The following is a 14,387-nucleotide window of genomic DNA, read 5'->3' on the forward strand; positions in this document are numbered from 1 at the left end:
CAATTTCCAGCTATGGAAGTGCTGTCCATCTGGTCTCCTGTGTTGAGAATTTTACAATGATCTTTGATTTTTTTTGTCTGCTTTTCCTCACCCCTCAGTTCTCAAATCCAATCAGTTACCAGGTCCAGTCACCTCTGACAAATGTCTCAAATCCATCCATCCCATCTGTCCTTATCACCACTGGCCTAATCTAGCCTGGCCTATGAAAATAACCTCTTAAAAAAATAAATCTTTTCATTGATGCCTTCTGTTTTTGCATTACCTTCATTTCCAAATAGTCCCTCCTCCCTCTCCTACCCAGGGAACCACCCCATCTCATAAAGATTTAAACATAAAGAGGGGAAAAAGCAGTTCAGAAAAATTAAGCAATTGACCACATCTAACAGTACATGCACAATTCCATGCATATTGTTCCCCACCTCTGCAATGGATGGAAATGTATTTTCTCTGTTCTTTTGGTCATTATAATTATAAATAACCAAGCTTGTTCATTATAATTAGATAATGTTCAGTTTTGCTTTTTTTTTTTTTGTTCTTCCCATTTACATGGCTGCGGTCCTTCTGGGCAAACCTCCTTAGGAAGTCTTCCCACTTTTACTCTCTCTTCTACTACATTTATAGTTTACACTGCCATCTGACTAATTTTTCTTATGCCAGAATGTGGTCATGTCACTCCTCTGCTCAAAAGTCATCTGGGGCTCCCTATGGCCTTCTGAGGAATGTGCAGATTCCTTCACATCCAAGACCTTCTACAAAATGACACCACCATAGCTTTCTACCTTATCTCATATTACTCCCTTCTACAAACTGCTTTAGCCAAATTAGACAATTCTCTGTTCCCCAAACACACATTTTACTCTTGACACTCTATGCCTTTGTCCATGCTTTGTTCTGTGCCTAGAATGGCCTCTCTCTCTCTTTTTTCCTCTTGAATTCCTTCCCATCCTTTAAAACCCAATCCAAATACCACCTTCTCTTACTCAGTCCTACCACTCCCTTCAACTTTGTTTTAAACTTTCTCTAGGTATTCTTTTGTATTATACTTTTCTGTGTATGGATCAAATGAGATAACATATGTAAAGTCCTTTGCAAACCTTAAATCACTATATAAATGCTAGTTATTATCATTGTCATCATTCTGTTCTCTGGCTGCATGCTCCATCAGGGCAAAGATCACAGCTCATTCAAGCTTTGTATCTCCCTCCCTTGCCTCCATCTAGCATGGTGCCCCGTACACCTGGACTCACTGAATTCTTAATAAATGCTTGCTGAATTGAATTAAATAGAATTATCTTCATTGCCCAGGCATAAAACCTTTGCAGAGGTTCCCAAAGTGGGTGATACCACGCTCAGGGTGGGGGGTGCTGGAATGACCTAACAGGGTGATAGTAGCCTCAGGTACAATTGGGGAGCATTGAATAAAAATAAGGGGGTGGTGGAAGCATAAGTAAAGAAGAAAAGAGAAGAAAAATTTGAAAAATTATTTGTACATGCTTCATTTGTTGTGTAACAGAGTTAAAATTGTAGTGATTACATTATTTTCTGAATAAACACACAAAATGCAAGTTATAACCGATAAGTGGTCAAGACCTCTGACAGGTCTTAACAAGCAAGTGTTGGCAGGCAAGCGTGTCGTGCATTACGGAAAAATCCAGCATGCATTGGCAGGAATATGTGGGTGTAATGACTTGTTTACAATACAGTATTTTACAGTTACATGATGCAATATCGCATCATCAAAATTTCAGTGCATGAAAAAACCCACACATATTTACAATAAATTATTAAATTTAAGATGCATCCTTTTAAAGAAAAAAAATTGTATGTATTCTTTTGAACTATGCAAATTTTAAAAAGCATTAAAGGCTTGAAGAAAGCAGATTTCTAGGGGGGGGTGCTGAGTAATTTTTTTAAAGGGGGATGCCAAATAAGTTTGGGAACCTCTGCCTTAGAGTTATCTTTGACTCATCTCTCACCTCCCATAACAAATCAGTCACCAACTCCCACTAGGTCCTCTTTCAGTATGTGTCTCCCATTAGTCCCTTCACCACTGCTATGGCCACTATTCTGGGACATCATTACTCATATCCTAGACTATCTAGCAGCCTCCTAGCTGGAATCTCTACCTCCAACTTCTAATCTCTTTAATCCAACAAACATTTATACAATGCTTACTATATTCAAAGCACTTCACAGAGCTGCCAGGGTAATCCTTCAAAAGAACCCTTTAGATCAAGTTACTCCTCTGCTCAGAAACCTTTCATGACTCCCCATTACCTACCATGACATATGTTGAACCAATCTGGCCTTTGAATACTTTGGGCATGAAATTAATTAGTGGAACTCAGAAATGTTAGCAAGAAGTGGGTATGGGAATATCTTTAGGATACAGGTAAGGTGAAGTTGAGAAAAATAATTAAGGCTACTCTCATCCCTCCCGTCCCCCCACAAACTACTGCACATGCTTAGCATTGTCGATGCATTCATCATTTTATAGTGAACATAATTGAATGGAAAGGTATCATAAGCATCAAAAAATTTTCTCAAGGAGCCCCTACTCACAACATCTAGGTCATTAGCATTTCTCTAAAGATAGTCTGGGAAAAGCCAGCCAAGAAGAGGCCAAACTGCTTAGCCTGGTCCTCTAGGTCAGTCACCCTCTGACCCCAAACTACTTCTCTGACCTGTTCTCCTTCACATGTCCCATGCTCCCACCAAAGTGCCAACCCTCCCCTGAACTCTTCCCGGCCTTCTAAAATGCCTGGACCCTCCTTCTGTAAGTATTTGCAAATGCTCTCTCCCCCATCACTGCATGTCTCTTCTCACCACTTAGCATAAACCGTCCTTTTCTGCATACAAGGCATCTCCCTGCCTAGGCGGCACATTCCTGAAGGAAAATCTGCATCGTGTATTTCTTTGTACTCTCATCCAGCATCTATCAGAGCATGCAGCACAGTAGACTCAGTACTGATTTACTACATGAATGAATGAGCAAACCGTAGGGGAGGTGGAGGAGAAGCTGGGGAAGGATCTGGAGGGGTGAAGTTGTGGAGGGATCAGGAAAGGTAAGGGCGGGGGGTTGTAGAGCCAGGCCCCCAGAGAGCTACACACCTGAGAAAACGGTTCAGGTCTCCGTGCTTCATGTACTCAAAGACCATGAGCAGTGGGCGGCCCTCTGTGCAGACCCCAAAAAAGCGGACGATGTGCTGGTGCTGCAGGACAGTCAGCAGCTCCGCCTCTCTCTGGAAGTCCTGACGGGCACTCTCAGACACCTCCTTCAGGGCCTGGTGTGGGTGGCATAGGGTGGGTGGACATGAAGGCCCAAGCTGGCAGGCATGAGCCCACCCTCAGATAGGAGGGTATCTCAGGTCTGCCCTCAGAGGCAGCCTCATGCTCATCCCTACCAGTCAGTCTAATGTAATTAGGTCCCCAATCCCCATTGGCTGAAAGGGAGACAAGTCCCACAGAATCAGGCTGTCTGGGGGCACTCACAGAAGCCCTTTGAGCTCACCTTGACAGCCACCAGCATCTTGTCCTGCTCTGGAAGTAGGTTGTGACATTCAGCCAGGAAGACCTTCCCGAAGGCACCTTCTCCCAGCTCCCATTTGAGCACGATGTCTCTACGCTTAATGTGATGGACGCCTGGGGGGGGGGGGGGGAACATAGTGTGGACAGTGACACAACGCAACACAACAATTATTGAGTGCTTTCTGTGTGCAGAGGACAGTGCTAAGGGAGTGGAAGGAGACAAGGAAAGGACACAAAATTTAGAGATGACAAAATTTCTGCTTCCAAAGGGCTTACAGTCTAGACGGGGGATAAGGCATCAACACAGACACCATGTAATATCTCATATTACAGAGAACTGTCAGGAGCTGGGGATATATCATTCTACCAGGGAAGAGCACTGAATCTCTGCCTCAGTTTACTCATTTGTAAAATGGGGATAATAATAACAGCACCTGCTCCCCAGGGTTGTTGTGAGGATCAAATGAGGTAATTGTAAAGCATTTAGCACAGTGTCTGGCACATAACACCATGTAAATGTTAGCTATTATATTTATTATTATTATTAGGGGGACAAGATGACCAAGGACATGGTTGTTTCATAACAAAGGAGAGAATTTGAGAGGTGTTTGAAAAATGCTGCATGAAGGCTGAGAGCAGAAGGTTGTCCTGGGAGGGGCATCAGAGGAGGCTCTCTGGAGGAGGCAGCATTTGAGTTGGAGTTCACAGATTTTGAAGATAGAGATGCTGGGGTAGAAAGGGAGGGGTGACATTCCAGATATAGAGGAAATGTATGAATGTAAAAGTATGAATGTTAGAGATAACAGGACATATGTAAAAAGCAAAGAACTTTGTCAAGAGCATACATGTGTGGAGTGGAGGGTAGTGTTGGGTTCTAGAAGGCCTTGAATGGTAGGATCGGGAGTTTAAGCTACTTGATGGGCAATAAGGAGTCATTTAAGATCTTTGAGTATAGGTGTGACAAACATAAAGATGACTCTGGCAGTCCCATAGATGGACAAAAGGAGGCTAGGCTAGAAGTAAAAAAAAAAAAAAACAAAAACCTGTTAGGAAACTCTTATAGTAGTTCAGTCAGGTAGAAATGAGGGCCTCTACTAGGGCAGCTAGGTGACACAATGGATGGAGCACTGGGCCTAGAGTTAGGAAGACTTGAGCTCAAATCTGGTCTCAGACTTATTAGCTGTGTGACCCTGGGCAAGTCACTTAACCCTCTTTGCCTCAGTTTCCTCATCTGTAAAATGAGCTAGAGAAGGAAATGGCAAATCATTCCAGTATCTTTGCCAAGAAAACTCCAAAAGGGATCATGGGGAGTTGGACAGGACTGAAAACAGAAAGTACATAAAATATTCACCTCCTATCTAGCAACTCATGATGTTAGGATAGGGGGCATGATTTTATATTTTTTGCTAAATTATTGACTGGTAGACTCTCGGAGGCAGAATTTCTCTAGCCTGGGGTTAACCACAGTGGATGGGCAGAGAAGTAGGAGCTGGGTTGAGGAGGGCTCTGTGGCTGCCAGGCTAAACATTAGTGAGTGACGAGGGCCACCATCTCACCAATATGGAGGCTCACTTTCCCCATCCCCCCTTACAGGCATCACTGAAGTATTGTGGATTCTCAATGATGTGTCCCTGTAACCCGGATCCCTTTCCCTCAGGAGATAGGGAGCTGCTTCCCAGAGTCATGAAATGTAGGGACATGGCCAGACCTTCCTCAGGGGCCAGCACCGCAGGACCTAGGGATGGGGAATAGGCAAGTCAAAAGAATACGGACAATCACCATGCCCCAATCTCTTATCTTCCCCTCCCTGTGCCCAATGTCCAGATGCCACCCCCAAGTGCATGGTCATATTAAGGTCAAGAGAGAAATCAAGAGATCCAACCACTTCATCCCGCAGCACAGACACCTGAGCACCTCAAAGTATGCGGGATTGGTATTGAGACTCCAGGGCTTGGGGGCTCTCTAGATAGAGGCAGACCTGGAGGGTGGGGCCCTGGTGGTTGTTCTTGGCTGAGCTCCTGATTAGCCTCAGGCCCCCAAGGGTACTGCAGACACCCCTCTCTCCCTCAGGACCCCAGGTCTCCCAGAATCACTTAGTGCTTGACTCTGATCCAGCCACAAATTAGTGGCTGCTGCTGCTGTGAATACTACCCCCACACACACAAACCCAGCCCCCAGAACACACACACACAGAAATGAAGAGAGAAATGCCTCAAGGGAGAGAAACAAAGAGATGGAGATACAGACACTTCGAGAAACTGAAGTATAGAGGGGTACCAAGACAGTGAGTGACGCTTGATAGACAGAAATGAAAAGATGCTGAATGAAGGAGCGAAATTAACTAAATGGTCCAGAGGGAGTTTGAAAACACAGAGATGCTGAGAAACAGGGACATATAGAAGGACAAGGGACACTCGGTGAGATCATGGAGAAACACAGAGAAAGCAACATGGAGACACACTGAAAGACAGCAAAAGACAGAGAGGCAGAGACAACATCCAGCCTAGGGCCATCCTCTAGCTCACGGTTGATTCCGAACTTGCTTCTCCGGCCACATTTGTTGAGAAGAATAAGTAGGACAGAGAGAAAGAGGCAGGCGAAAACAGCGAGGCCCACTGCCACAGAGACCTGGAAGAGGAGGATAGAGTTGGACACAAGTGGGTCAAAGGTCACCCTCAGGACTGTAATCTCTCCAGACTCTCCCCTCCCAATGGGACCCAATGGCTGGATTCCCCCAAGCCCTCCACTCCCTTCTCCTCTCTGTTTCATGGGGGACCCAGGTATCATGTTATCTTCTCTCTCCCAGTAGCCCCAATAGTACAGCTTTGACCCAGATGGGTATAGTGGGTATTCCTCTCATGAAGCCAGTCTATTGACAAAGGAGGAATTATCAGTGGAAGGAGAGAAGGGCAGAGCTTTGGGGGACATTGACATCATGCAAATGTGTCTGTTATTCTGAGTCAAATTACTTTGACTCCAACGCCCTCCCCCATCCATCCAGCAATCCTCTATATCTTAGCCAGCTTCCCCTAACTCTAACCAACCCTTGTCTCTGTTCTCACCCCAAAAGATGGGTCTTCTTTCTTCTCCACAGGGTCCCCAGAAGTGCTATTGGTTGCTGTGTAAAGATAGAAAAAAGTAGATGGTGACAAGCCCTGTACCTCCCCCTGGAGCCAACTCCCATGCCTAGGCTGAGCTTCCCATTTCCCTAAAGGAGGCCAAATGCACTCATGACTCCTCCACCCTTCCCCGGTCAAAGACCAGGACCAAATGTGCTCTCCTGACTCAGAGGAAATAGGGATGTGATACTTACCTCCTGGGGAATAAGAAACTGCAGAGGAAAAAAAGAAGAAAAGGGGGGAAAGAGGAGTCAGCGGGTTGGGGAACGGTAGTGAACCTCAGCCCTTTTACCCCCTAGCTACATGCCCTCACCCAAAAGGGAAGAGAGGAATTAGGAATGATACCCATCTCAAGGATGAATGTAGGGACAATGAGAGGAGAGGTCATTTCCCAGCTGGGTCACAGTGGTAGCAGAAATGGGGGTGGGGTGGGGTAGAGAATGGAAACATTACAAAATGGGATAGAATAGTTATCTCTATGCCTTCTCTGCTGGGTTACTGTGGGAGAAGGAGAAGGAGAACCCAATGATACAGGGACATGGAACCCAGGTGCATGGGTCCTATCCTAGTCAGGCTGTCGTGATGACAAAGGTGGTGGATATGGTGGAATGGGGATTAGGAGCCCAGACACTGAAGAAAGAGTGAGGGGAGGGGTAGGATCCCTGAGTAAGGAAGAAGAAGAAAGAGATCTCGGGTCATGGGAATAAGAGCTTGAAGGGATTTTAGAGGTCATCTAGTCCAATCCCTTCATTCGACAGGTGAGGGAACTGAAGCCTGGAAGAGGTAGAGGGAGTGACTTGCCCACAAACAACTCTGGAATTTGAACCTAGGACCTCTGACTCCCAATCCAATATTCTTTCCATTACATCATGTTGGGATGCCAGAACCTCTGGGTGCTTTTCCCTGGACAGGCCACACAATAGAGGGGTTGGCCATTCCAAACCTTGAGGAAGGGGTGAGTCCCTGAGGGAAGACTGGGGGGTCACGGTGGGGTTACTCCACTGGGCAAGCTGCGCCCTCCCAGATATAGGACTCCTTTCCCCGGTCAGACCCCAAGTCTGTGTGTGTGTCACAGGGAGACCTGCCTACCAGGGATCGGATCCTCAGGGTTGAACTGGAAAGGATTGTCCATGAAGGAAGCCATCACGGAATCAGTGGCCCGGCCCCCAGGGTTCGAGGCCTCCAGGGAATAATTGCCGTTGTTAACGTGCGTAGGCTGGTTAAGTCGCAGGCATCCGTGCCTCACGGTCTCATTGGCGGCCTGTTCCAGGAACTCCGTGAAGATGAAGGTGGTTTCATTGAGTAAGCGGCCGTTGAAGCGCCATGTGAGGGTGGGGGGCGGCTGCCCGTCCACAGAAAAAGGGATGCACCAGTGGTGCTGGGCAACTGGCTCTTGGACATCCACTCTAGATGGAACTGTGGCCCAGGAGGGAAGGGGGAGAGAGAAGGAGAGAGCCGCAGAATCGGAGAATTCACAGCTAGAAGGGCCCTTAGACATCATGCAATACAATCCCCTCATCTGACAGGTGAAAAATGGGAGGCCCTGGGAAACACAGTGACTCGCCTGAGGTAACAGCTATTAAACAGTAGAGCTGGGGTTTAAACTTACTTTCTCTGCCTTTAAATCCAGAGCTGTTACAATTACCCCATGCCCAGTTGGCCTGAGAGAAACTATATGTAGACTAAGGAAGTTAGGCCTAAATGTAAGATGCTGGGCTTTAGAAAGAAGTTAGATAGGATTATTTTGTAAAAACATTTAGAGTACGGGGCTTCAAGTATAGTAAAACTGCACAGTTGGCCTAAAGAAAACTTAAGCAACAAGCCTTCTTGGAAAATTAAATCTGGAAAAATAAAAAGCAAATAGAATTTTTAAAAATAAAATAATTTGGGGGGGGGAGGGGAAAGAATGAAAGTGGGAGGCAAGCCCAGGAAACCAGAAAAGCCTAGAAAAACTCAAATGGGAAAGGGACTTTAAAAAAAGGGATGAGAGGCCAAGGGTCTAAAAAAAATTGGACAGTAGATACAAAGGAACCAAACATCAAGGAGAAAAGAAACCAGGCTGTGGGACTAAAGAAAAGCTAATTATCTCAATCATTCAAATCTTTGCCCGGGAAAAATCCCATCCCCAGCCCCTTAAATGCTGCTCTCTGTATCAAGTTCTCCTGGGACTTTGAAGGAACAGCTGTGGGGCAGCTGTGGACACCTCCCCCCCACCCCTGCACCACCTCCCTATGCCTCCCATTCCCCATACCACATCCTCCTGGAGCTCAGGCCTAGAGAAGACAGAGGGAACCTGCCCTCGAGAGACCATGGACCCAAGAACTCACAGGTAACGTTGACCTGGACAGAGACCTCAGCCCGGCCCACAGCATTCTCAGCCCAGCATGTCACATTCTTCCTGTTGAGGTCACTGGAGACATTGACCAGAATCAACCATAAGGAAGACAGATTCCCAGATTCCGAGGGCTAAGAGAGAGGAGAATCAGATCAGGGAGAGCTTTCTGAAAGAGGCCAAGATTTATAAACTCTAGAGCTGGAACAGGACTCGGAAAGCTTCTGGCTGAGCCTCTTTATTTTACAAATGAGGAAACCAAGGCACGAAGATTTGCCCCAAGCCACAAAGCAAAGCTAGGATTCAAATTTCTGACTCCAGGTCTTCTGACTCCAAAGACAGGTGGTTGCTCCAATTCTGGGACCCAGGTGAAGGGAAGGTACATTGCAGCCTTAAGGGGGTGGGGAACTAAATATTCTCCAGAACCGGGAACTCTTGTGATCTCTTCTGGCTTTGGATGTATAGGAAGAGGGATTTCATAATCCAGAGGAGAGAGAACTGATGAGGACGAGGAAATAGTCTACGGAAAGTGACAGAATCAGTGAAATGCCTCTTCCTTCTCTTTTTGTATTTATGCCTCTCTGAAAACTAGAACTCTATCAGGGGAAAAGGGTATGGCACATGCCTAACAAATACTTGTTGAATTAATTCAATGAATATATGAATGAAAAAATCTGAGAACCTAAAAGAAAGAAGAAGAAGAAAAAAAAAAAGACGTGTAATCCAGAGATACACAAATCTCCTGCACTAAAGGTGAGGCCTTCATGTCCTTGTTTCAAACCTATTTACTCTTGCTTTGTAAGAGTTCTAACAAACTTACTGATGTATCTCCTCAGTCTACAGCATGCTAAAATGCAAATATACAACATACTAAAATCCAAAAATGGACACAGGAAGGGGTCAAGGTCAGAGGTGATAGCTTTTAGAAGGGGCAGCTGATGGTAAGAGAGGAGAGAACAAAACTGTACAAAGGAAAGAACTGGAAAAGTGGAAGAAGCAAATGGCACCTTTTCAACTTGCCTCAATTTCTCAATAATATATCTATATTCAGGATCCTGAGTCAGCAATGACTCACCATTTCTATGTAACTTTAAGGTAGGAATATGCTAGTAAATGTTTAATAACTGTCTCTCCCTCCCTATTCCACCCCCCACACACACACACACACAAAGTACCCAGGAAACACACCTTTAAGTTTAATTTGCATTATTAACATTTTCTCAAATATAGACAATCAACAAAACAATAAATGAAGCCCTGATTTGTAGACTTGCCTATGGTGCGAATGCCCACACTGAAAATTCCACAGTAGGTTCTGGGATCCTATTGGAGCTGGTTCCAGCACACCTTGGTCTTAAGGTTTACAAACCAATTTTCTTAGAACAACCCTATGAGCTAGTTATTGTATGTTTTAGTTCTCTGTTTTAGTGTTAGTTCCCTACTAGACTGTAAACTCCATGAGAGCAAGAATTAAGTCTCACCCAAGTTTCTTATCTTCTCCAGCACTAAGCACCAATGCTTTGCAAATAGGAGATATTTCATTAGATAGATAGATAGATAGATAGATAGATAGATAGATAGATAGATAGATAGATAGAGACGGATATGGATATGGATATGGATATAGACATAGATATATATGTTGCCATCACATTGCAAATATTCTTATCCGCATTTTATGGATGAGGAAACTGAGGCCCAAAGAAGTCAAACGATTTGTTCTGACTGGCAAAGCCAGAACTCAAACCTAGGCTTCTTAACTTGAAAGTGAGTGATCTTTCCACAACACCCCAAGAACAGCTACATTCAAGGACTAAAAGGTAGTCGTAAGAAAGATAGACTAGACTTTTTCTACTTGGCCCTTCAGGGCAAAACTAAAAACAATGAGGGAAAATGGCGAAGGGGAGGATTTAAGTGTGATTCAAGTGTAATGTGAACTAAAAATTAGAGCTATTCAAGAGTGAAGTGGGCTCCCTGGGGAGGTTGTAGGCTCCCCTTCTCCAGAAGTCTTCAAAGGCTGGATGACCATCTAATCTGTTAGATATGTCACAAAGGAGACAGGTGTCCTCCTAACTCCAAAATTCTATGATTCCATGTCCTCAGAATCACACGATAGCAGAGCAAGGAGGGAACTTGGACCACATGATATCAGAACATAAAGAATAAAATATTAGAACTTGAAAAGACATTAGAGCATAGACATTAGAGCTGAGAGAGACTTGAAGAGAAAGTCAGAACACAGAATGTTAGAACTGGAAAATACCATACCAGCACAGAACACTAGTGCTAGAACATACCTTAAGACACAGATTGTCAGAACCTTGGAGAACACGGAGTCCAAGTGTTTCATTTTCCTAGTAGAGGAAACTGAAGCCAAGACAAGGAAATCACACATTGAGTTAATGGCCAGGAGAAGGAGTCAGGAACTCCCTCCCCCTCAGACAGTCTAGAGCTCCTTTATAAATAGAGCAATAGATGGGTCAGTGTTTTCCAGGGGAACTATCACCAAGAATAAGAAAGAACTGGGGTTCTAGCTCACAACAAGGATGGACAACAGGGAAAATTCTGCAGTGACCCTGGCCACTGTATGTTAACATATGTGTGTGTGATATATGTGTATGTGTGTATACACACACATACACACACACATATATATTATATATACATATATATATAATATATATATATATATATATACTTAAAGTTCAGGTTTGTCTCCATACTAGAAGAGAAAGTAAAAGAGTAAATAGCTTTCCACTCTCCAGGCTATAAGGGAGAATGAAATGTTCCTTAACAAATAGAAGGACTTTAACAAGAAAACAAAAAAAGAGAAAAGGATCTGAAGAAGTAGAGGGAAATCTCGACCTGTGTTAGCAGGTTGAAGTTCATAGAGCAAACCCAGGAGAAAGGGAACATAGTCCACTGAACATTTTGAGCTCAAGAACAGGTGAGGCTCTTCCCAAAGAAGAAGATGGATGAATCTCCTGAAGAAGAGGCCATGCTTTTCCTTAAAAGAAAAAATAGTGTGGACCTACCAGAGCCATCAAGTAAGAGATAAGAAAGGCCTTTTGTATGTATCCAGGACATGACAAAAGACCTTTCAAGAATTGTTAATCCATTTCTGATGATTCATATGGGCCCAAATGATACTGATAAGGAATCTAGAAAGCATTGCTAAAGATCACTAAATCTTGGGCAAGAAAGTCTCAGGGGTATAAAATGATATTTGCCCTTTAAAGGCAAGAAGTTCAGAAGTGAAAGGCAGATTTGGGAAATAAATAGTTAAGAAGATGTTATCTGAGAATGAGATTTGAATTTCTGGACCATGATATAAAATACAGGAATGACAGGCTCCTGGCCAAGGACGAAGTATACCTGACAAGCACTAATGTAAGAATGAATTTGCCTGGAGTCTTGCGAATCTAATAAGAGTGATTTAAATTAAAAAAGAAGGCAAAAGGAGGATATTGCCAACATATATCCAGCAAGCTAGATGCCATAGATAACAGCATCAATGTAGGAAGAAGAACAGCACTAAAGACATGCAAACTTTCATAAGATACAAAACCCAAGAAACAAGATGGTAATAAAATCCATGGCTTCAGGTATCTATACAGAAATGTATAAAGTATGGTTAAAATGCAAGATAAATTGGAGATACTAATATCAAAATTACCTTATAAGCCTCAGTGAGACTTGGTAGCACAAAACCCATGACTAGAATATAGTTCCTTCTTCTAAATGAATAGAATGTGTAAAGAGAGTCAATGGAATAACACTGTATACCAAGGCAATATGGTCATGTAAGGAAAACCAGAGGGAGAAAAAAAAAAAGTAGAGAACACTTGGGTTAAGATCAAAATAAGCAAGAAGAGAAGTAACACAGGTATTGGAGTATATTATAAACCAGATGATCAGGAAGATGAAGTTGATAAGAAATTTGGGAAGCAGATCACAAGTCTGGCATGAAGGCATGATTATTATAACAATAGGTGGCTTCCATTATTTGGACATGGGCTGGGCCTATCTCTACGTCTCAAGGAAGGATAGGGATAGAGACTAGGTTTGAAATTTCACTAGAATAAGGAGCTCTTTGGTAAAGAAACCATGAATGAATGAAGTTCAACTCTTTTTTTTTTGGCAATTTGTAGTCTTAGAGCAGGGGTGGGGAACCTGCAGCCTCAAGACAACATGTGGCCTTCTAGGTCCTTGGGTGCAGCCTTTTAGCTGAGTCCAAGTTTTACAGAACAAGTCCTTTTATTAAGGGGGTTTGGTCTGTGAAGGTTGGATTCAGTCAAAGGGCAGCATTTGAGGACCTAGAGGGCCACATGCAACCTCGGGGCCACAGGTTCCCCACCTCTGTCTTAAGCACACTAAGAAGTTAAGTGATTTGCTCAGGGTCACACAGCCACTATGTGTCAGATTGGAACCAAGGTTATCGTGGCTCTGAGGCCAGCTTTCTATCCACTACACCTTACTGCTTCCAAATAGAGCTGCCAATAATTTCTTGATTTGCTTTGATGATAATTTCATCTTCAAATGGTAAAGGTACCATCAGCTGTGGTAAGTGTCTGAAGCTGCCTCAGTTTCCTCATGTGTAAAATGGGGATAATAAATAGCACCTTCTCCCAGGGCTGCTGTGAGGATCAAGTGAGATAGTATTTATAAAGTACTTCGGAAACCTTAAAGTGGTATATAAATGCTGGCTATTCATATTAACTATCATAACTTCTATCTTGGATATGATTCTTAACAAGGAAAAAACTGTTTCTGGTATAGAAAGCGTGGGAATCTTTGGGGAAATTCTGTCTTAGAATTCATGATAGAGAAGAAGAAAGTCAGGCAGTCCAACAAGCACCCTAGATAATAGGAGGGTAGACCTCAAAACATTCAGAAACAGGATGTATCGGATCTCATAGCCTCAAATTCTACAAGCAAAGTCAGCCAAGGAAGGATGGTGAGCCTTCAAGAACGAAATTCTGAAGACACAAAGAGATACAGTCCTGATGAGAAAAAAAAGGGACAGATGTCTAAAGAACCAATGTGGATCTTACCAAGTAGTTTAGATTTCAAAAATCACAAAGCAGATAGAAGCAAGGGCAGGTAATAGAGGAGGATGAGACCTTTTTTAAAAAAAAAATACAATTGGGGTTAAGTGACTTGCCCAGGGTCACACAGCTAGTAAGTGTCTGAGGCTGGATTTGAACTCAGGTCCTCCTGACTTTATCCACGGCACCACCTAGCTGCCCTGATGAGGCTTTTCTTGATCCTTCCCTCCTCCCAGACTAGCTTCTACTTTCTTCCACAATAATTATTTTGTATATACTCATTCATGTACATATTGTCTTCGCTGATAGGATTCTCCTTAAGAGAAAAGGGTTTCTTTTTTGTCTTTTAATCCCCTGTGC

General features: G+C 43.7%; 1 protein-coding gene across 2 annotated transcripts in view; it reads right to left on the reverse strand.

Annotated features, from left to right (window-relative positions):
• The window catches only part of NTRK1 (neurotrophic receptor tyrosine kinase 1), a gene marked incomplete at its 5' end in the record, with an annotated part of 33,811 nt that overhangs the window by 5,546 nt on the left and 13,878 nt on the right, over positions 1 to 14,387 (reverse strand). Inside the window, 8 exon segments of one of the 2 annotated variants that reach the window (XM_036754537.1) lie at positions 3,112 to 3,284; positions 3,512 to 3,642; positions 5,120 to 5,263; positions 6,054 to 6,156; positions 6,591 to 6,646; positions 6,842 to 6,859; positions 7,737 to 8,063; positions 8,975 to 9,113. In XM_036754537.1, the coding sequence (XP_036610432.1) occupies positions 3,112 to 3,284; positions 3,512 to 3,642; positions 5,120 to 5,263; positions 6,054 to 6,156; positions 6,591 to 6,646; positions 6,842 to 6,859; positions 7,737 to 8,063; positions 8,975 to 9,113 (1,091 nt within the window). 2 annotated transcript variants of the gene reach the window in all.

Source organism: Trichosurus vulpecula, chromosome 4, assembly GCF_011100635.1.
Source record: "Trichosurus vulpecula isolate mTriVul1 chromosome 4, mTriVul1.pri, whole genome shotgun sequence".
NCBI lineage: Eukaryota > Metazoa > Chordata > Mammalia > Diprotodontia > Phalangeridae > Trichosurus > Trichosurus vulpecula.